The sequence below is a fragment of the Ornithodoros turicata genome, unplaced genomic scaffold, assembly GCF_037126465.1.
Source record: "Ornithodoros turicata isolate Travis unplaced genomic scaffold, ASM3712646v1 Chromosome11, whole genome shotgun sequence".
NCBI classification, from domain to species: Eukaryota; Metazoa; Arthropoda; class Arachnida; order Ixodida; family Argasidae; genus Ornithodoros; species Ornithodoros turicata.
In genome coordinates this window covers 1559405-1583448 of record NW_026999295.1, presented here as the reverse complement: position 1 = coordinate 1583448, position 24044 = coordinate 1559405, and the positions used below count along the sequence as shown (strand labels likewise).

The 24044-nt window shown below is 46.9% G+C and overlaps 1 protein-coding gene and 1 long non-coding RNA gene across 4 annotated transcripts in view; one reads left to right on the top strand and one right to left on the bottom strand.

Annotated features, from left to right (window-relative positions):
- The window catches only part of LOC135371418 (uncharacterized), a 147421-nt gene that overhangs the window by 109912 nt on the left and 13465 nt on the right, over positions 1-24044 (top strand). The window contains exons 10-11 of one of the 3 annotated variants that reach the window (XM_064605477.1): positions 14686-14795; positions 15381-15486. The exons of 1 other annotated variant lie outside the window; for it this stretch is intronic. In XM_064605477.1, coding sequence (XP_064461547.1) covers positions 14686-14795; positions 15381-15486 — 216 coding nt within the window. The remainder of the gene's footprint in view (positions 1-14685; positions 14796-15380; positions 15487-24044) is intronic. One more of the 3 variants, XM_064605479.1, reaches the window with a different exon arrangement.
- LOC135371426 (uncharacterized) lies at positions 9268-10149 on the bottom strand. The gene is made up of 6 exons (XR_010415610.1): positions 9854-10149; positions 9744-9768; positions 9636-9678; positions 9519-9567; positions 9434-9460; positions 9268-9339 (listed from the first exon to the last, which is right to left on the bottom strand). It is a non-coding gene; the product is annotated as an uncharacterized LOC135371426 (long non-coding RNA).

The window sequence follows — 24044 nt, the reverse complement described above, 5'->3', positions numbered from 1 at the left end:
AACCGGCACTTCTTACTGTTCAGCGTGAGGTTGGCGCCACGCATGCAATTAAGAACTTGGCCGAGACGCGCATTGTGCTCATGAATCGTAGATCCGAACACAACGATGTCGTCTAAGTAGCAGAGGCAAGCGGTCCATTTCAAATTGCCAAGGACGTTGTCGACCATTCGCTCGAAGGTAGCTGGCGCGTTGCACAAACCAAACGGCATTACTTTGAACTCGTAAAGCCCATCGGGAGTGACGAAAGCTGTTTTTTCACAGTCCCTAGGGTCCACTTCAATTTGCCAGTATCCAGATCGCATATCGATCGAGGAAAAGTATTTTGCATTTTGTAGGGAATCGAGTGCGTCGTCAATACGTGGCATCGGATTGGTATCCCGCTTAGTGATCTTATTGAGTTTTCTGTAGTCGACACAAAAGCGCCATGAGTTATCTTTCTTGCGTACTAAAACAACTGGTGCAGCCCAGGGACTGCAAGAGGGCTGGATAATGTCGCCTTTCAACATCTCATCGACTTCTTTTTGAATGACCTGGCGTTCAGCGAAGGACACTCGATACGGCTTCTGTCTTATGGGACCCTGACTCTCAGTGTCGATAGAATGTTTGACGACGGATGTGTGTCTCAGGGGCCTCTTCTCGAAGTCAAAGATAGTACCGTAGGGATGCAGAAGTCGCATAATTTTCACTCGGTTCTCGTCGTCGAGCGCACCGTCGATCATGGACAGAAGGCGCTCCGAGAGTATATCCTCAGCTGGGTCAGGAGGCGGTGATGTAGCTGGAGGTAAGTCGTCAGAGAGACAGGTGACATCGGCGCAGAATATCGGCATTGTAAATGAAGCGACTGTTACGCCCTTAGGAAGCGTTTGTGGAGAGAAGCCTGGGTTAACGAGCCAAAGAGAAGTTGAGCCGTTTGCCAGCGTCACTAGGCTGCGGGGAGATACAATCCCTTTTTGGAGCATGAGGCGATCATTTGGTTCAGTAATAACGTCTTGAGGGTTCGTCTGTGCGGCCATAAGGGATGATGATGCTTGTACACAGAGAGCCGCCTGTGCGGGAAGCACGGTAGTACTGTCGAGAGTGAGCTGGTATACATCACAACCTGCGCGCTTAAAGTCGCTTTCGTATTCCAGATTAGAAAATGGCGATATTTCCACCTCGTCCGAAGCACAATTAATGAGGGCTCGGTGTGCACGCAGGAAATGTATTCCTAGAATGATATCATGGGAGCAGTGTTCCAGAATGACAAACTGTGCGGGTACGACGTGCCATGAGATGGTGATACGTGCTGTGCAAAGTCCTATTGGGTCCAATAAGTGCGCATTAACGCCTCGAAGGCAAGAACTGGTCCATGGGGTCACAACCTTGTTCAACTTTCTCCGCAGCCGATCACTGATCACGCTAACCGATGCGCCTGTGTCAATGAGAGCATGAATGTGGGTACCGTCAAAGTGGATATCAACAATGTTCTTGGACATGCGAAGCACGTTGCTGAGGGGCACTTCCTGGTCAATACTTGTAGCGGCCCGGCCCCCGAAGGTCGCTTTCGGTTTCCCGCTGGGGACCGAGAGCGCCGTGACGGTGACGGAGAAGTAGGTCGGTAGGGAGCAGGCGAGGGCGGCGGTGGAGAGCGGGACCGACGTCGTGGCATGCTGCGAGAAGTGGACGACGGGTTTCCCGAAATGCCTCCAAAAGCTGTAGCGTCATACCAAGCGTCTTCACGTGGGTTCAGAGTATTCCAAGGCTTAGGCGGAGAGGAGCGGCAGTACTTCCGAATGTGACCTACACGTCCACATCCAAAGCAAATGGGGCGGTCGTCGGGAGTGCGTCCGTAAGTACCGGACCTCCTGTAGTTTCCATATGATGGGTAGTATGCAGAATGGGTCCAAGGGCCGTTAGGAGGAAAGGACTGATATTGTGGCATAGGGACCAGGAAGCTCGATTGGACAGGAATTGACGTTGGGGGCTGCCAGGCAGGTGGTCGAGGTTGCTGTTGCGGAAATGGGCCTGGAGACGGTAGCTCTTGGTTGTGGGTGATATGGGGACTGATGTCGGCTCCAAACTCACGCATTTCTTCATTCACAACTTGTCGGATATTCGGCAAAGGGGAAGGGGTACCGTGTTGGTTGCGGAAGAGTGCTTGTAATTCTTGACGAATGACGGTACGCACCATGGCCTCCAGGTCAGGACCGCACTGATTCACAGCGGCGATGTTGTGAACGTTAGGCAGGCGCTCGAAGGCCGGGCTTCGTATACGATTTCGCCGCATCGCCTCGAACTTGCGTGTTTCCGTCTCTAGCGCTTCGACAGTGGTTACGTTCCGCACCGAAAGAAAATTAAATACGTCTTCTGCAATGCCTTTTAACAGGTGGCCTACCTTTTCTTCTTGTGACATTGCGGGATTGCTGATTCGACAGAGCTTCAGGACGTTTTCGATGTAGTCTGTGCAGGTCTCCTGGGGCTGCTGGGCCCGAGTGGCAAGTAAACCTTCGGTGTCCTTTTTTTGGAACTGAGCGTTTCCAAATATGGCCGATAGCTGGGTTTTAAATGCATCCCAGGACGTGATGGAGTCTTCATGGTTTTCAAACCACACCTTTGCTGTTCCCGCCAGATAAAAGATGACATTGGCGAGGCGAAACGAGTCGTCCCACATATTGACGTCACTGACTCTTTCATATTCTTCGAGCCAGGTGGTGGGGTCTTCGCCTCGTTTTCCAGCAAAAGTCGAGGCTTCTCTATCCCGCCTAGAGAAGACATAGTTCGCGGAAGCGCTGGTTGGCATGGACTGACCATTGGCATCAGCCGGCATGGTGGTGTCAGGAGACAAGCCGCGAAGGCGACGGCTGTAACGTATTGGGCAAGCCGTGGGGAAGGAATCGCACCTCCACCAAATGTTAAGAGAAACGGAGGTGACTCAGTCTGTTTATTATCGGGCCAGCACGAGAGGAAGAGACCGCCACCCGTGCCAGAGAACGTCTTCGTCCTCTCACGCTCGCCTATTACGCGTGACAATATCATTCCGAGTGTGCCCGTGTGTCTCATTTGAGATAACGTATCTCGGACAGAAGCAAATCCAACACAGCGGACTGCTTTCACATGCAACTGTCTTGGATTTCTCTAACCACTTGCTTAAATGCAGCTTTGATCTCTGTGTTCTGGAATTTAGGCAGCATCCAGAGTCCCTGCAATGTGTTGCCAAGTTTCTGGAGGGCATCAAAAGTCTGCCCTTGGCTGCCTGTTTCACTATGGCTCTCAGATACAAACTACCCCATTTCAACGCAGTACGAACCACAGATTTATAAATAGCATCTGTTAATTGCACTGCACGTACCCCCCAATGAGCGTATCCCCCCGTAACGGGCACGTACCCCCAAATAAAGGATTATGGTGGATACTACATCTTGTGCGATAATGCCAGGAACACAAGAAAGCTAGATTTGAAACCACTCTTACGTCGTAGTAGTAGTATTTGTATGAAGCTACGCAATTCATGTCCTGTCCTGTCCATATGTTTCATCTGACAGCGTGATGACCCCCTAAAAAGCAATTCTTGGCTGGAACTACTGGTTCTGAAACCTATCCCTGACATGTGTAGCTTCAGGGAGGGAAACCAAGGACAGTGGTAGAAAAGACAAACACACACGAGCTATGTTAGAACTCATTGTGTAACAGCTGCTCACATGAACATAAACATGAATGAACATGTCCCAAATTAATACAACATGGCTGACACAGTACGTCGGCGAAAGCTGAGAACATGGCAGTTTCCTTCCTGCATTCATCCACTGCCATTTACCCCACTATATGATAGCATTACGCGCTCGTTTGACAGAACTTGAAAAAGATTACATAGCACACGATAAAAGTAGAGTGAACATATTGTGCAGCCTTCCTTTCACGCTTAATGACCGCAGCAGTAATACATGAAGACCACTGCTAAATGTACAGTTCCTCCTCTGCTCAGCGGAATAGCTCTTATAAGGTACCTTTATAAGCTTCACTGCGTGGAGGGTACAGCCAATAGACGGTTCAGAGTATAAGAACATTACGCACAGTATCAGATACGCGAAGCATCAGGTACAGTGTTTAACGTTACATGTCGTATGAGGTACGTGTGTCGTATGAGGTACAGTATTCACCAGTTTCATTCCGTATGGTACGCTGTACATAAGGTACCGTACCTGCAGAGTACTAAAAGGAAAGGTATATCCTTTGACCGGTAGATTGTCCGGTACATTTCATAGAACCTAAACACACGAGGCACAAATATGTAATGGATGGAATTTTATTGCACTATCGCACTTTCCATTTCAAGTCTGTGCACAACAGTCTTCATTCACAGACCTGCGTACTTGCTGCCTTCGATTGAAGCAATGCATTGTTCCTGGTTTTGATAGAATATCTGACCTTGAGCTTCAGAAGGAAATGCCCACGCATAGGTGTCGGTGTGAGAAGTCCATGGAGAGGTTCGATAGTACGTGTGGAATGGGAGCGCAAAAGCGTCAGTTTTGATGTTAACATTGCCTTTAGTTTGAGTGAAAACACTGGACGAACACACAGACTCACGAACCTGCAATGAAGCTGTAGTAATAAGTGCATGGGAGACAAGGTAAAAAGAACGTGTCTCATCGGGAGTACGAACCGGTAGCGTCGATAACTGTTCCAGGGAACGCGCGTGCTTGCAACGTTGAAAGCTACGTCGACGTTGCTTGGAGCTTTGACACGTGCGTGTCGTGTCTAGAACCAGGAGGGCTTCGCCACCTGGCGACTGTCAGTAGGTGAAGTCCGGGAATGCTGTGTCAAGTCTGGGTGGTGTCATCGAGTTAGGGAGGGGGCGTTGTCAGGACTCCATCTCAAACGAAAAAAAAAGAAAGAAAAGGACACCTAAATAGACATCCAAATAGTTCACAAGATATAAGTTATGATTTCCGTTGTTGTCGGGTTGTAAGGTATGATTCCCGAGATCGATCGGTTGTGAAGAAAAATTGATAAGTCCTGAATGGTCGTGCTCGCTGAAATGGCACGAAACTGGAAAATTTGGTTTTTCGTCACACCCGACCGGTGGTTATTGAATCTAATTCTAAAAGACGTTTTAGTATGTACTGTGATTGGCAAGTAGAAGTTGGGGATTTGCAATCTACATCAGCGTTGATTTTGGCGTAAAACCGAACTTTGAGCTCTTGTCTGATTGGGTCGTTTGCAATCATTTACAAACCTAGCATCTCAGACCGTTGCATTGGTGACAGCCTCTTAAGTGAATTTTCTGGTTCCGGCTACTTGCGATCTAGGTGCGTACACTCCTGTAGCTGGCACGCGGCGGTTCAGGAAAATTTCCTTTGTGCGTTTGGACTGAAATGGGATGCTTTCTTAGCGATTCGGTATATGATTAACATGTGGGATATTTCTAGCGAATGTTACGGTTCAGTTTAAGGTACCATTTGGTAGGTTTTTCAAATTTTGCCAGCCTTGTCTACACTCTAAATGTGGTACCTTCTAGTAAAGGGACCCTCTATTTCAGAAGTTACCTTGTAACCTATGGGCAATACCCTCTATAGACGTTACGCAGATCACCTATACATAGAGGTTACTGTCTCGTAAAAGCCACTCTGACGTAAAAGTTACAGTTGCACAGGCATGACTGTCTCTAAGACTCCAGCCACTTCGCAGACGCTACAGAACAAATGGTGCTCAAAATGAGCTCTCATCAGTGCAGAACGCATACTGTCATTCGCAACATATAGCTCTAATATACGTAATTTATCTAAAGGCATCCAGTGGCGAAAAACGAGTGATCACTACATCTACAGATTCGCATGCACAACAAATTTCAACTGGAGCATATCTATTTAATTTTCAAACCTGGAACTACAGCTGAGGCGAGAGCACGAGGACGTCACAATACCAACAGTCCAACTGTGGTGAACGACGTTCAGTTTCAAGGAGGCCTACTCTTTACAGTCCTCACGTTTTAGCAACTCCCTCTCCAGTGCGCCGAAAACATTTCTATTCCTTTCTGATATGTCGGAATGACACATCAGCGACGCGGCTATGGTTAGTCAGAAACAAACGAAGAAGTAGAACACAAGGATGACGAAGGACTAAGCAAATAGCGGACGCAGCACACACACACGTACACACCGTGTTGAATCGTTGAACCGTGTTGAAGAGCGAGACTGTGCTGCGATTAGTGTTCCTAGACTGTCCAGCAAAAAACGTAACTACGTAAACTTTGTAGTGAACATACCAAGTTCCAGAATTTTGAACACGATCCGCAGTTCGTACTGACGCAGAGTCACAATAACGTAACGCACATTGGTCCGAAACTCTCGTACTGAATGATTGAATGTGCGGCTTCAACGACAACACAGCAGTACCTTTTATACAGGTTACCTTGCAATTCAAACGCGAAATTCGTTTAGAAGTTACAACATTCCTATAAAGGGTACATTTATAAGTTACGACGATTGGATTTCCGTTGATCTCTGAAGTAACCTCTGTTGCTCCTCCAGTGTCTTGTTACAAGTCGCGTTCATCCTCTAAATAGAGGTAACGAACACGTAACCTCTACGATATTTCGAAATCTACGTCTATATAAAAGTTACACATTGCTGAAAGTTACAATAAAGGGTACCGAGTTAAGAGTGTAATGCATCTTCGCCTAGGTCGGGAGGGAATTGACGGTCTTGAAAAGTTTGTTTTTGTTGGATAAGATCAGGTCAGCGTGGTTTGGGCATATTTTCCTGTATTTCACAGCCTCACTGCAGAGAATAGCCAATTTTGTGTGACGTTGGTGGCAAGTGTTGAAGGACAAATACTGTTGGGAATACCATCACTTAATTTAACTTGCACATCCAGGAACTTAATAGTGATCGCAGAACATGAATGAGTGAACTTAAGTTCTTCGTTTTCGGGTTTTATGATTTTTCAAATTCCGGAGGGAAAAGTTGAGAATTCGGGGAGAAATCGGGCGTTATCATTCCTGTTTGATATGTCACCGGGGGATTTTCGGGTGAAACGAAAGGCATATAAAACAAGCCACTGCTGCGACACTGGGACGAGAAACAATAATCTTTATATTTGCACTCGGAACTGTGATAGTGAATGACCGCGGTATTTAGACACTTGCCAGAGCTCAACAAAAGCTCGTTTTGGACTCCTGCAGGAGGGAACAATAAAAGGAGGATAAATACGTTGTCGAAAATAGCTCTCTTCGCTGACTTTTCCGGTTTACCAAAAACGACAAGTTGGGCCGAATTCTTGAACTATCGTGAAAAATCAAGTTTATTCCTAAAACGATGAACTCTGTGTATAAGATACATGGATCATATGGGGATTCTGCGCACTTTGCAAAGGCCGCCTCTGTTGCAGAAATGGCGTCTAATGTAACTAAAGGCAAGAAGGGGATGGTTGAAACGTAGCACTTCCAGAAAGTGCGTGGCGTAGATCAACGTCAATCTTTTACCTCACATTTCGAACCTGTGGCTTAAACATCCTCTGTTCCCCGTCATAGCGAAATCATCACGCTTCCATTCTTCGAGGATATGACGACGCAACCAATTATGCGGGGCTTTAATGGTGAAACTAATTAGGATGCACAATGTGCTGCGCGTGTTTGCTGCAGTGCAGATGCTTCTCAATCATTTACCACAATTTTCGGACCTGTGGCGTATACGCCCTTTGTTCAGTAATCAAACCAATCAATGAATAGAAAGGAAGCACAAAGAGGAACGAGAGGGCATTTCTGAAGGATCCACCAATGGGTCTTCCTAAATTTTGGTACAGACGGGCTCATCGGAGGGCATTGTCTTGCCGGCAAATAGCGGCAGGTGGCGCGTCCATACGGTCATTTTTCGATTTTCCCGAGCTGCCATCTTTCGGGAGTTACGACGATGCAGCTAGAAAAGAATAATCGAATTCGCCGAAAGAAACAATGCCTATGCAACTGCACAGGGTGTTTCACGTCACCAGAGGAGGTTTCAGTTGGAGGGTTTCAACTCTGAAAACTTACGACCATGGATAACTGCAGACTCAACAAAAATCAAAATAGGAACAAAAATAGTCGAAAAAAATCACGCCCTGGCCTGACGGTTTTGTACTTGATCACAACCCAAATCAATACGCAAAGCATTTAATTTAACCTGTTTGATTGTCGCATAAAAGCGCGCGCGGATGGTGCAACGAGAGGAGGAAGTGATCCGGCTCTTGTTTTACCTTTGACATTGATGCTGGTGACGACCGTCTTATCACAAAGAAAACAAAAGACCGCCTCATCACAACAAAGCAAAACAAACGAAGGCACAAGCACTTCCTCCTGTTACCGAACGTGTTGTCATGCGCGCTTTTTTGCGACATTGTATTGTAGATTCAAAACCACGCAGGGACACAGGGAGAAAGACACTCGCTCGTGTGTCTTTCTGTATGTGTTCGTGTGTAGTTGCGCTTTTGAAACTACAATGGAATACCAACAAGCCCAACACTCTACCCTTCTACAAAGCAGGTGGGGCTAAAGCAGGCCTAAAGCATTATTTTTTTCGACTACCCTTATGAAAATGGGTGTTTAGTTTCTGTTTACTTTCTACAGACCAAGGTCAACATGGAAAACATTCTTCAGAGTTTGTGTTGCTTTCATGTTTACATCATATGTTTACTTCTTGTTGACTTATGGCCCTCAACTTTCTGTAGACATTTGGCTACAGAATAGCTGTGGAATTCTTTGTTTTCTTTCTGTGTACTGTCAACATAATTCTGGTAACACCATCCCGCGTATGATATGAAGACTTTTTGTAGACTTCCTGTGACTCCACTCTCTTAGAAATGAACTTCACCGCATAGCACACTCCTGGCCAATCATCATCTCGAATATCGTTATCTGCCTGAAAACGGGAGGTGTACGCCATTTTTGTGACAATTATGAACAGCGTAAGTATCACAAAAAAGCCGTGCGCCTACCGTTTTGAACAAATCAGGCCACATAGCGATATCATTCGAGTTGATGGTCGGCTAGGAGCATGCTATGCGGTGAAGTTCATTTTTAAGAGTGCATATGTTCACTTACTCGCAACACGCATAAAATACACGAAATGAAGTACTGCAAAATTATATATGTATCTACTTTATTCCGAAAATGCATACCTTGAAAGTGGTATCCAGTGTCGACACAATCATACAAAACATCCCGCGCACACAGTAGTTACGTATTTCACACGTACACATCCTTCGTGCCACATAGTGTCGCGTCGCACAATTGACAGTCAGTGATCTGCTGTTCTGCTGGCGACCCACGGTGAAACAGCTAGAATTTCGGCGCCAGCGACGTCTCTGAAGCGCTGGAGAGATATGTGTCTGAAATAGGGCGTGCAATCGCAAATTAGTAACGTTCAAACACAAGTGAGTAAAACTGAGTAATACGGTCATAGCAACAACAAAGTTGGTTCACCCAGCTTAGTGTTCAACAAAGTAGAGCCTGCAAGAAGGAAAATGAAATTAGCAGAATCAACACCATCCACGAAGTGTACACTTACCTGACGGGACGCAACACTGCAGCCGCTGCTCCGAACAAACAACAAAAACCTACAGCACAACAGTCATGGTGTGAATACATGCGAAGCGTAATCACACACTCCGATCCCACAGCTTACCCATTACGACGCAAAATCATATCCTCCTTCCTTCTTTCATGGCCTGCAACAACGAGAATGAAATTAGCAGAAGCAACACCGGCCACGAACTGATACTTGTACACTTACCTGACGGGACGCAACACTGCAGCCGCTGCTCCCAACAAACAACAAAAGCCAACGGTCATGGTGTGAATACAAGTGAAGCTTAATCACACACTTACGATCACACAGCTTACCCCATACGACGCAAAATCACGGCCTCCTTTGTTCACAAATGGACGAGCGAGCGCGGAGACCGTTCAAACGTCTTGCAACGGTTCCAACGACATTCCGATGATGCTAATGGCGATGACTCCTTCGTGACGAGGCGAGGGGCGAGGGTGAAGCACGGCGGCGCAGAGTCAAAATGTGGAGCAAACTTGTCGCATGCGCATGATCCTCATGTGGTCGTATAAGTTGGAAATATATTGCATAATAAACTGAAATATAAATAATACGAGGAAGCGCCTTCCCAAAGCCAACGAAAATGTATTTAGAGCCTTAGTGTGCAGCTAAAATGTGGCAAAGTGTCATTTAAGCTACATTTGATCATAAGTTCAGATTCAAATACCGCTTTGTTTAGTGGAAAGACGGTAACACTGATCTGTCTACCTCCCAGGAGTTTTTTTTTTTTTTTTTTGAACTCACCCTGAAATTGCTAATATTACCCATACAGCCTGTCTCCCAATGAATAGATTCACAAATATGCCTCTATACATATATACCGCCACCCCCCACCCCGTTAGGAAATGCTCGGTACCCCCAGAGGTCGACCTCTGGGACATTACTGGCCGATAATGCGGTAATTAATAATACAAAATACATCTATAAAATAAAACGGTCGAAATAAATACTCATTACACAGGTGCACAGAAAGTCCACAAAGCGTCAACAACGACACCTATGTACATTGTCCACACAAGGTACACATAAGGTATTTCAAAAGACTGTCAACATGATGTCAACAGCAATTCCTGTTGACTTGATAAACAAGGAGTCGAAGTCAACACACTGTCAAGACAGGAAACAAGAAGTCCACAAGAAGTCTGCAGAAAGACAAAATGCATTTTCATAAGGGTATTTCCGTTGCTATACTATGCGTACTTGGCTACGGCTTTCCGTGGAGGACTTGACATTTCTGTAGCAAAAAAGTGAGGTTGGTAGTTCGATTCGTTGGTTTTATCACCTTGTACATCACAAGCGATATACATTAGATATACATATATGAGATTATAAACAGTATACATTGTCAGCACCGGCGCACCACACCGCACTGAATGGCACGCATAGCACGTTGTGCCCCAACCACTGACAGAAATGATTTTGATTTTAAGAGAAAGACGTACGCCTTTTTGTAGCAATTATCATATATCCAAATTGCTACAAAAAGGCCTACGCACCCGTCGCTCTTCGAATCGGAAACGGTAACAATACGAGCAGTGCCAATGGTTTGCGTACGACGTAATATGCAGTGAAGTTCTGCTCTGAGAGTGTAGGTGAGAAACACACATGCATCTTTCAGAGGGATATTTTCGTAATATATTATGGGCCACCATATTGTGCCCTTATCGCTGCCTCGTCATTTGCGCAAAAGACGCGCTATCCCGCTGTATTTTTACCTCTAAAAGTAAAGGGTATAGTATAGCCCTGGGTAGGGTAACCAAGGATTGACACGGCCGCAGAGCGTCGCGTAATACCGGAATCAAGATCAAAAGTATTCCGAAAAACAATGAAATTCTCAAATATGCTCCTGCGCTGCATGTGCGCGGTATACTAATAAATTGGGTTTTTAAGTCGCGAGACAACTGAGATCATGAGCGATCCAACAGCGGTCGGTCTGTGGATTGCTTTTGCCCACCTGAGGGTTCTTTAACGTGCCATAAAGCTCATCAAACGGCACCCCATATTTAACGTGCGCGGTATACTGGTTGTGTGACTATTTCGTCTAGAGGCAGAAATTTACTGCACCAACAAAGTACACATCAAACCGTCATACGCGTTATTTACGAGTAAGCTCGTTTACGGGTTGATTACGTCATGGAAACAGAAAACGCTTGCTATGTGAAAGTCTGGGCCAAGATCGGGGGCCTGACCTGCTAGGATAGAGTTGCCAAGTGAAATATCGTAACAACACTCGACTTGTCTGCTCGCTAAAATTCGTACACAGAACTCCCGCTAGCCCACCTGCCGAGCTTAGTAAGTCTGGATCTTCACATCGGATCTACTGCACCGGCTAACATATACAGGAACAATAAAACTTTACGTTTCGGATCAAATGAAGGCCCCATCATCAGAATGAGCCAACTTGGTCTGCACTAACCGATTTAAATAGGGTTAAAAATGGGTAAATGGGTCAAATAGGTTCGTGCCTACCAGGTTGCCTCATTCTGAGGATGGGGCCCGCGTAGACCCGCATATATTAGCCGATACGTTTGAATTATTAAAGATGACAATTCCCGGCCTCTGAACAATATTCAGTAGTCGGAAGTATAGGTACGCTCGCAATCGTCGGGTGCTGCCGGTTGTGACTGCGAAATTTATGCTATCCTCAATATTTCGCCCACCGAGGATTCGCACAATATGGAGCTGAATAAAAAGCACGCGACCTCTGCTAGAATCGGCGAGACCGTACGTCTCCCGTGTCCACTAAACGTAGTCTGCAAGCTGATCGATGTACGGTGACTGCCGACGACGAAGACGGTCAACTGGCGCCGCCCACGCAGCGCGCCTGAGGTGGAGTTCTCCGCCGACGGAATCTTCCCCGTTATACAAAAAGTGCGGGCAATCAAGGAGTTTCCTCTGCCAACCTCTGTCCACCAGCTACGCCGTTTCCTTGGGCTCGTCAATTTTTATAGACGTTTCATTCCGTCCGCCGCGGTACTTCTTCGACCCCTCGAAGAATTGCTGAAAACCAAACCAGCTTCCTCACCCGCGGCACCCTTACCCTAGAAAAAAAGACCTGCGAGCCGCCTTCGACTCCGTCAAGGATGCCTTGGCTTCCGCTACAATGCTTAGCCATCCCCGGCACGACGCTCCCACGTCCCTCGTTGCTAACGACTCGGATAACGCTATTGGCGCGGCTCAGCAGCAAGAGGTCAACGGCATCCACGTGCCGCTCGTGTTCCTCTCACGCAAGCTCAGCCCCACGGAGTGTAGTGCCTTCGGGAAGTATAGTGCCTCCGTCGCGACGTACTCTGCGGTGCGCCATTTTCGTCATTCCTTGGAGGGCAGAAGTTTTACCGTTTCAACCGCCACATAAGCCACTTGTCGACGCTTTCTCATCCGCCATCACAAAGTACAGCCCTCGCGAGATTAAGCACCTCGCTTATATCTCTGAATTCACCACTGACATCCGCCATATCAAAGGGCCCAGTAATGCTGTAGAGGACGCCTTGAGTCGTGTTCACGCTGTGACCAGAGCGACAGTCCTCAGCGCCGACGCCATCGCCCATGCACAATCTGAAGACTCTGAGATCGCCCACCTTCGTAGCCGTCATTCAACAAGCCTCAAACTTGCCAAAGATTTGCCCGTGCCTGGCTGCCCGCGGCCCGTCCTGTGCGACACGACCAATGCCGCGCTTCGTCCAGTAATTCTCGCTGCCTTGCGGAAGACTGGTTTTGACTCCTTCCATGGCCTCGCACACCTTCGAGTCCGCGCCTCTACGGCGTTCGTTCTTCAATGGTTTGTTTGGCCCGGAGCACGACAGGACACCCGTCGTTCGGTCCGCACTTGCAGTTCTTGCCAGCTGAGCAAATGCCACAGGCACACCGTGTCTCCTCTTGCCACCTTTCTGCCTCCCAGCTCCATGTTCAGCAAGGTCCACCTTGACATTGTCGGGCCTCTACCCTCACCGCAGGGCCATCGTTATCTGTTGACCTGTGTCGACAGGTTCACCCGCTGGCCTGAAGCCCCTGTCATGAAAGACTCGACTGCCGAGGCTGTTGCGTACACGTTCCTGTCCACCTAGATTTCGTGCTTTGGCGTCCCAGAGGATGTCATCACAGATAGGGGACCACAGCTTGAGAGCTACCTCTTCGCAGCTTTTCTGCGCCTCATCGAGACCGAGCGTATACGCACTTCCGCGTACCGTCCGGCATGCAACGGCCTGATGGAGTGTTTCCACCGTTACCTCAAGCAAGCCGTGATGACCCACGGTGACCGTGTGAGCTGGACGGATAGCCTGCCGTCCATCAGCCGTGCGACAGCTAATGTCGATCTTTGCTGTTCGTCGACGGAACTGATATATGGGACCCCTCTTCGCCTGCCCGCTGACGTCTTTGCACCTTCATCCGTTCCCTGCACGGACCGCCGGACGATCTGCTTTCCTCGCCCGCCTCAGACAAGCTTTCGCAACGCTTCAGTTCACTCCGACCCGAGCAGTAGCATCACCAGCTCCCTTCGTGCCCTCTGAATTGTCGTCGACGCCCCACGTCTTCCTTCGGACGGACCGCCTTCGTCGCGCGCTTGAGCCTCCGTATTCCGGTCCTTACAAGGTTCTCCGCCGTTCACGCAAATCGTTTGTGATCGACGACTACGGCCGGCCTGAATCTGTCTCCATCGACAGGCTAAAGCCTGCCTTCATCGACAACGCTCCTCGCGTTTGTACCCTCTCCGGACCCAGCTTTCCAGCATCTCCTAAGTCCGTGCCGGTGAAGCACGTCACCTGGACAGATTCCGTACCCCATGCTAACCGCTAACCGCGATGCTAACCTTCCTGTACTGTCAATGCTCTGAGCGGGGGGTAGCTGTGGTGATTGCCGACGACGAAGCCGGTCAGCTGGCGCCGCCCACGCAGCGCGCCTGAGTGCCAGACCGTGCAGAATAAATCATTCTTTCGTTGGGCTTGCTGGTCGGACCTGTCTTTCTTACCTTCAGCTGGGATAGCTTCCCACAGGTGATGGGGTGACCAAGCCTGACTCGACCTTGTGCATTTGTCGCCATGTGACTAAAAGCGTGCACTGCGTCTCAGTCGCTGAGCCATGGTAACGAAGGATGGCGTACACTACTAATGGTAGGTCTCCCTTTCAGGTGCTGCAGAGCAAACTACAGAGCACGGACGGGCCAGCCATCAGAGTGACTGCACAAGGCGCGTCCGGCAAAAGGAAAGATGTCCTTGGAGTCCTTTCACATCTTTTGAAGTGAGCAAAGGTGCACTGTTAGATAAACGAGGTTGCTCCAGAGGAAAAACGTTGGAATCGTATGGTGTCTGGTAGTGATACTGCATGCCTAACTTACCCCAGCTCCAAGAACGAAAGTCTCAATGGGTGTGTTGCAAAGTTTCGCGCGGTGACTGCTGCACCAACTTCTCTCCTATAGTGTTGGACACCTTTACTGGACGGTCGTGTCTGGCATGTTCCCTTCCTTAAAGCCGAAGGAGGAACATATTCTCTTTGTGGAAATCCTTGCGCCACGATTTTTGGCGCGGCAGTGTAGGTAGGACTACACGGTCACAGATGGTGGCGCAGAATACGGTTCGGAGCGTCCGTCAACAGGCACTCTGGATCTCGCCAAAAGAGGGCCCTAATCTCACAGACAGGTTCCTGTGTTGTTGACTCCCTGTATGCTCCGTGTGCAAATGCTGCTGTCAGCACTGAAAAAGCGAATAGCAATGATTCATGCTCGTATCATAGTGGTCAGCAATAATGACCAGCATACATCGAATAACCACCGTATGCCCTGTCGTACATGTCACTGATTTTGTTCTCTGGCCTTTGCATTTTCAGAGCGGTAAATCCTATGTATGTGGTCTACCGTAGCTCTATGCTGGTTTCTGATAAAGGCTGTCAAGTTCGAGCACCCTCGCCGTTGCATGGCGCCTCGCCGTCATTTGTAAGTGTCTGCTCTCATTCTGTGGATACAGACACACGATGGGAGCGGGGAGACCTACACAACAACAGGCTCATGTCAAACTGCGCGTATTGTAAATACAGTACACCCTTTGCTGTGCGCTCCGAGTAAAATAAGAAGCACCCCCAATAGCCACGATATCAACGTCACTCACCAAGCGATTGATGAGTGTTGGATAAAACAGCTTGTAAAATCCTGTTATACATATCTCACGCCACTTGGCTACCGCTTATTTAGGAGTGGCAAGATTGCAAAAATGCTGAATTAGAGGATTTCTATGCGGCTTTGAACCGCATCCTCGGCGCTCCCCTTCAGGCGGTTCCCTTGGGATTGTATTTTCCATCGCGCTCCTACACAGCCTCTCCCATGCTATGTACCACCTTTACCTCAGTTCGCCCATCTACCACAAAGGGTTGCCCCGAACGGCTGAGAAGAATGTGCACAATATCCAAGCCAAATCTACTAAACCAAACCAAATTTTCCAATGTCATGTTATCTGTGCATGGAAGTCCAGCAAATACAGCCACATACAAAACGAATGTAGACCTATTCTAAACATACTGTAAGTAGTCAATATACAACCCAACTTTTTTATGCAGAAAATGTACGGCAAGTGTTGCATTTTTACTTTAAAATTATTTAAAATTTTTACAATTTTAAATAGTGCAAAATCCGACTCACTGCAATACTTCATGACGATGACGAAAACCCGAGACTGGGAAAAAGACGAAAAACAGACGACACAACACAAGGTCTCAAACAGCTGTGTTTGAGACTTTGTGTTGTGTCGTCTGTTTTTCGTCTTTTTCCCAGTCTCGGGTTTTCGTCATGGATCTTAGCCACCAGCTCGCTTGCTTTTTAACCATTTTATCTGCAATACTTGTCGTGGATTTTCTATGCCAAACTCGGGTGGTTGAAAAAATAACTAAATAGAAAGGGAGCAGACACAGAGAAACAATTTATTTGAATATCAATGAAAACCATCTTGAAAGAATCACTCCGGTGCTTGCGGCTCGACATCGTTGGGCACGACAGTTGCAGAGACAGGTGGCAAGAAAGTTTCCAGGCGTCACACCAGATGGCCCCACCGTCACATCGATACGTGCGAAAGAGAGAGGGAACAACAAAATACTAGCGCCGGGTAAAAATAGCAACACTACAACAAGTCTAAACATGTGAGATCACATACAAAACACTGCTCCTCTGCAGAGAAAAGGCTTAAGATGAGCGCTGAGCTAGGAATCGGGGTGCTTAGGCCTAACCGCAGTGCTTGGCCTCATGTTGGTTTACGTGGAACACAGAAAAAGTATTAGCTGCGGGTAAAAATGCGATGCAACACTGCTAATCAAATCTACACACGGGATGGTGCATACACTGGTAATGTGGGGAAAGGGCTTCAGACGAGCGAAGAGCTAGGTAGAAGTGCGTCAAGACCAGACACATCGGGAGAAGGCCTAACGGCTACTGCAAATCACTCACCTTTCCCCCGCGGCGAGCGCGGAGTGCGTCCGCTCTCATCGACAGCCAAGGCTCAACTAACGTGGCGGAGCGACCGACCGCACGTCTTCTCTCCACGAGAGCCAGCGCACGACTGACGCAAGGGCTGTTCTACGGGTGGCGGGTACGGGAAGCGCGCGCGCTTCTAGCTTACTCTGCGCCGACGCGCGCTCCTAGCGCCATTTGTGGCGACCACGAGTGAGAAGTAACATAACCGTACCTGCGAGAGGCTAAGAGAGAAGTTAATTCCTGCTCCCTCTGCTTGCCTTGCTCATTGGTCGTGATGTCATCCCATTATCCCAAGGATACAGCACTTATTTTCACACGGTGAACGCAACTCCTAGGGACAAGGTTCATCTGCAATGGGGCCACAACATGGCATCATTACTTCCTGTCCTAGGCATGCAGCTGCATGGTTCAAGAATGCGTACAGCTGCGCTCTACACAGGAGACCTATTATTTATTGAATCACTATCCCATGGTTTTTCTCTTTATCCCACTATGATTGCACAAAACAGAAAAACTATTGCAGAAAAGCACAAAACATCTGAAATCAGATCACAGCAATTAAGCCCAATGTGACTTACCAAAACCAAGAAAGAACAAAATATCCTAACACGAACACCATCAACCCACTGTCCATCGCGTGTATCCCGTTTGAAACCATTAAAAATAATCTTTCAAAAATACACGCTTAAGTACCCACTGTTAAAAATATATCTCCCAGAATATACGCTTAAAAATAAACGCACAAAAATAATCGCCGAAATATCCTCGTTTAAATATAAACGCTAAGGAATCCACGGTTAAGAATATATTGTTAAAAATAAATGGTTTCAGAATCCCCCCAAATCTACACTACAGTTGCTAGAGTCATGTGGTATGGCCCAAATCAAGGTGAACTGCAAGCAAGGGGCTTAACCCAACTTCAAAGGACCAAACTAGCCTAAACTATCCCAAACTAACCGAAACCAAACTAAACTAACCTAACATAACATGATATAACCCGGCGTAAATTGGAATCGGTCCGCCTCCGTGCTAGATGGTGAGGGGATTTTGAAAGTTTATTTTTCATGGTGGATTATTAAACGGTGATCTCGAAGCGGGGATAGTAAGCGGTTTATTTTAGGAGAATATTTTTAACCGTGTATTTTTTAAACGGATTATTCTTGAATGTTTTATTCTTAAACGTTTATTCTTCATGGTGGATTTCGGGGACCCCCCCTGTCCACCACAACAGCAGTCACATGGAGCGCAGAACCGTTCCATCCGAGAGTCAGGCACAGAACTGAATAATGATGCTTCCTTCCTCCTGAATAAAGTCACACATCTATCCCCATTGCGGTTACTTTCTGAACTAATTTCATCGCGAAATTAAGAATCATGCCAGTGCTACTCATGTCCAGATCAAGGATGTGTCAGCACTACTGTCATCGTCAAGACAAGAATGATCAACAAGAACGTTTCTTGTCAAAAAAAATATACAGAGCATCAACAAAAAGAAAGCATACATCATAAGACAGAACAGGGCGTGTCACGATATTGCTCAACGAGCACTGTCACCTGACGAAAAATTGCATGACTGCTAACAACAAACGAAAGCAAGCACGGAGAAAGCACTTAAACAAAGTGGAAAACACAAACTCCACTCCTAATCGTGAATCCGTCCACGGAAGCGCACATCATTCACGAGTGACGAACAACACATCCGTACCCTGTCAGAGGCAAACTGAATCCCACCGAGGCTACGCTTTTCCACTAAGGGCCAACACAATTCCTAGGAACAGAGTTACTGTGTGCCACGTCAACACTCGCTAGTGGCAGAGAGAGGAGTGAATCACTGTGCCCTCTGCGGGCCTTGCTCATTGGTCATGATGTCATGCTATTGCCTCAGGGCTACACTGTTTTTTTTCACTAATGCCCAACCCAACTGCTCTGGACAAGGTCCACCGGGATCAGTAAAGCCGCGGCGTGACGTCATCACCCAGGCATGCAGCTGCATGGTTCAAGGACGCGTTATTGATTCACTATCCCAAGATTATTTTCTTTATTCTACTTAATGACTGCATAGGAAACAGAAAAACTATTGCAGAAAAGCATCATGCATGAAAGGTGATTGTAGGAATTAAGCATTTCAATCCCGAAGTCTTACTAAATAAGACTTACGAATACAGGAAAGAACAAAATATTCTAACAAGTAACACCATCAATGGCTCAATACGATGAGCTCAGTGAGACATCTCCGTCCCATCCAAGAGCCAGGCAGATAACTGAATAATGACGCTTTGTTCCTCCTGAATAAAGTCATGCACCTGTCCTCCTTGCGGTTACTCTCTGAACTAATTGAATTACAAAATGATAAAAAATCGTTCTAGCACTGCTTCTGGTTAGATCAAGGGCGTGGCAGAACTATCGACATCGTCAAGACAGTGCTTCAATAAGAATATTTCTTGTAAAAGAGAAAAAAAAATAGAATAGCATGTAGATGGAAAGCATGCATCATAAGACAGAACAAGTCTGGGCATGTCAGGATATTGCTCAACGAGCACTGTTACGCCAGCAAAAATCGCATGTTTGTCAGACAACAAGCGGGAAAAAGCGCAAATAAACACTTGAACAAAGTGGAAAACACACTCTCCAGCATCAAACTATTTCTAAGCACACATACATTCCTCTTATTCAAAAATAGTGCTCATCATAAATCCGACCAACCTCCCATTTTCTGCTGCTGCACTTTTTCTCCAGCAACGGTCAATGCATTGCTACAGACGCGTGAAACATAGAGCCACTGCATGACGTCATCACATCCTGTCTATGCAGCGGCAAGGAAATACTGTCCTATTATTTAGTGAATCGCAAGGTTATTTTCTCTGTCCTACTCTTAATGATATTCACTGTTACCTTAAAATTCAAAAAGCACCATGCATAACATCTGATCGGCCCCAAAGGCTTATCAGAAGACGCCCTTGGTACTGTCAATCGTTAGAATCACAACAGCAGTAAATTACCACTGCTCTTTAAAATATAATTGAGACCCTGGAACATTCAACATCATCACCAGGCTTATGTAATGCGCGGTGTTCAACCTTTCCTATGCTCATATACGCATTGTCTGAGGCTACACCTACGAGCAAAACGGCGCGAAAGCCTGGGGGCAAAGATCCATTCGCGCACGACGGACGACTACACAGAACGCCGTTACGGGAACATATATAGAAAACCTATCACAAAAAGAAAAACTATCACAAACTATTACAAAAGCTATCACTAAAAGCCTGTACTATACTCTCAAGTATAATATTAAGAGCCTTAAAATTCTACTCATTATGGAAACTATAATTTCGGTATTACTTAGATTACTAGTAACCAACCGCTCCAATGTTCTTCTCATTCCCCATTTCAGACTGCCGCGTCCTGTCTTGCAATAAAGCAGACTCACATCCAAGATAATTAATATACACTGAGGGTAGCGTGCCTCATAGGATTTATACCCTGCGCTCGGATGCCAGCATTTCTGCTCAAATACTCATACCTGCAAACAGCTTACTTCATCAACATATCGAGCAAAGCGAATACACAAGCAACAACATCTATCAAATAATAAACAAACCAAACAAACAAACGAGCCCACTTCTCCGGAATTGAGCTGTACCAAGCGGCTTGCTTCTGTATAAAAGCAGTGGAAGAAGTAAAGGTCAGCGCACTTTTCCTTGAATAGCATTGGCTGCATAAACCGGACCTTACGCTGATAAACTGTGAAATGCACATCCAATTCTGTTTTCAGAAAATTATTGCATGATGCACACACAAATGCATTGTCTCTGTGTAAAGAAAGCACAGAACACGGGTACACAAATGGAACAGGGAAAATCACTTCAACTCGGGCAGCATAATACGATATACGCTGAATTTTTACGGGTGAAAATTACAAGGCACTACTAAGCAATTCCACACATACGACAGTGTATACAACATACGACGACGAAAAGGCTTAAGAGGGAGCGCTCAGGAATAATCGCAGCGTTCCAGCACATCGCTACGGAGCTGAATGGCTATCACAAGACGACAACAACAAGGTATTAGCGAAGGGTAAAAATTGCAGCAAGAAACACAGTGCTGAACAAGTTCAGACATGCGGCATCGCATACGAAACACTGGTGATCGGGGAAAAGGCCTAAGCCTGCGACAGAAAATCATAGAGCCATACACAGGTTCATTTTTCAATTTTGCGTAAACTAAACGCGGTTTCCTATTTCCTGCTTGGAAAACGACGCACAAATTTTCTTAGGGAGCAGAGAAATATAGGAATTTCTACTCCGTGCTCAGATACCAGCATTTCTGCATTTCTGCAAAATTCAGCACTGCTTACTTCATGAACATATCGAGCACCCAACAAGATCTAACAAACAAACCCACTGATAGAACACTATTCAGCTTTACCAAGCGGCTTTCTTCTGCGTAAAAGGAGAGAGAAGGAAGAAACGAGCAGTGAAAACCTACACGCACTTTTGCTCGCATAGCTGTAACTGAAAAAAAAAAAAAGGACGAGGCACACGCTAATAAACATAGACAAATACACCCATTTCTGCTATCAGATAATTCTTGCATAATGCTACATGCACAGTGGCGTTATCCCTGCGTAAAGAAAGCACAGAACGAGGGTACACAAATCCGATCCCTTAAGCGAGGAGGGAAAGGCACTTCTGCTCGGACAGATAATACGATGAATGTGAATTTGCGCCAAGAAAACTAAGCTTGAACACCGCTACGGGCGTGGCAGACACATACTAACGAAGAACAAAAAACATCCCTATTCACTTCTACTGATAGAATTGAAGCTAAAGGCTTGAACCGCACGATAAGAACAAAGCACACCGCTTCAGGAAGGCATATCAAAGGCTCGTTCAACCCAACAGATTATAACAAACGTGATAACAATTATTTTTTAAACCACTATTTCACGCAGTAGTACATAAATATATTATTCGTGTCACACGAAAAGGCAAACACAAAGCACTTGCTTGTCAAGTGTAGTCCCAGCTTCACAAAAGCGCGCACACACACACACACACACACATTTTTGTAGCCACTACGAGCCCAAACACAACGTCTATTTCACAACCACATAAATCCATATTATTCCTCAGGTCAATAATTATCCTACCTACCTCAGTAGGCGGTACGCACATATATGCGAACGCGAAACAATAGGTTTTCGTTCCGGACGTAATAGGATATCATCAGTTGACCGTCACGAACCAAAAAAAAAAAAAGGAATGCATGTTCGCTATACATCCAAGAAAATACGATGCCGTGCTTTTGCGCAAAACATCCTGTCTCATGGCTGAGCACGTCGCGATACGACATAAGTTAGAATTAGTGTCGCTGCCGCTCCTGTGGCCTGCTAACGCAGTCATCGAAATATCCGAGCTTTCGTGATACTACTTTCCCGAAAGTGTTGTCACCTACCTCTGTCGTCCGCCTCGGGGGTGTACTTCAACAGGAGACCATCCTCGGTCAGCTGATAGGTGTCCGCTGGACCCATGGCCAGTTCTATGTCTACGAGCTCCTTCGTGGTAACGACTTCCTCCAGGGGCAGAGGCGCTCCAGACAGCGCGCCTGCCACCTCATTTGCGGCTTCCCTCCGGTATTCGATTGAGAAGTCGTACCGTTCCGTCGTGGTGCACTCCAACGTCCAAAGTCTTCCGGCGGGATTTTTCAGTCTGATCAGCCAGGCGACTGCGGATGGTCAGTCTGGGTTGCAAATTTCGCGCCATCCAGATACTTGTCGAACTTATTCAGTGTGAACATGATAGCTAGCCAACCGGGCGCGAACATGATAGCTAGCCGAAACCGGGAACCGACTGGCAACAGCGATGAAGCAGCAAGCCGCTGGAGCACTTCGCGATGCGGGAACATCACTGCCCCTTGAAGAGCATCACGGAACAGAGTACCAAACACCTGTGGTCTGTCTTGGACGAGAATCTGCGATGACCTGCGACGATTTCCATGTACCTCGGAAGAACGAGAAATTCTGGAACAAGAATTGCTACCATTTTCCCGGATGTCTCGGAAGCCAGGTTTGACCGATGTCTTGGAACACTATGGGAACCAGTGACGCAAGGCCTTTGAGATGGAACCCGCAGCCGCTTAGCGTCAGCAACCTCCAGTTGCTCGATGCTGCGCTGAACGAAATGATCGAGACTGGTGCTGCGAGACCCTCGCGCAGCCCTGTACCGTGGTACCCGTGTAGTAGCCGGTGGTACTCGCTCCCAAGAAGGACGGCGCAGCAAGGCTATGTGCACACTACTGCCATCTGAACAAGATAACGGTGAGAGATTCCTATCCACTTCCCTCTGTGACTCGATCGTATAAACGTTGGGATCAGCCCCTGTGTTCACAATATTGGATTACAATCAAGGAATCCTCCAGATGCTGATAACACCTGATGATGTCGATAAGACAGGCTTTACCTGTCATAGGAGACGGTTTTGGTTCATCCGGCTTCCCCTCTCCGGCTGTCCAGTTCCCCGGCTAATTGTCAGCAAATTATGGACAAGGTGCTCGGCGATGTGAAGTGCAACTTCGTCATAGCTTATATGGATGACAGTATTTTTTCACGTTCACGTTCATTCCACGTTTCCAGGAACACCTTTCATACCTTTCTACCTTTCTTTTTTATGTTTTGTTTTGCAATAAACCTATACCCCCCCCCTTTTCTACCCGTCGAATTAAAGTGGTGTTGGGACGCATGCACTCTGCTGAGCTGACAGTCAATCCTCGAAAGAGGCAGTTGTCGACTTGCTCGAGTTTACGGTGGAATCCGGCACGATCAGACCGAACCTGGACGAGCTAAAGGCTATACCGTCCGTAGGACGTGAAGAGCTTGCAGAGCTTCTTTGGTATTATTCGATTTTATAGACAATTCGTACCGCCACGTGATGCAGCCATTAATGTGGTTATTGCGGAAAGGTGCGCGCTGGTCATGGGTGGAAGCACAAGGGGATGCCCTGACTGAAGTGATAGGTCTTAATCGCCCATTT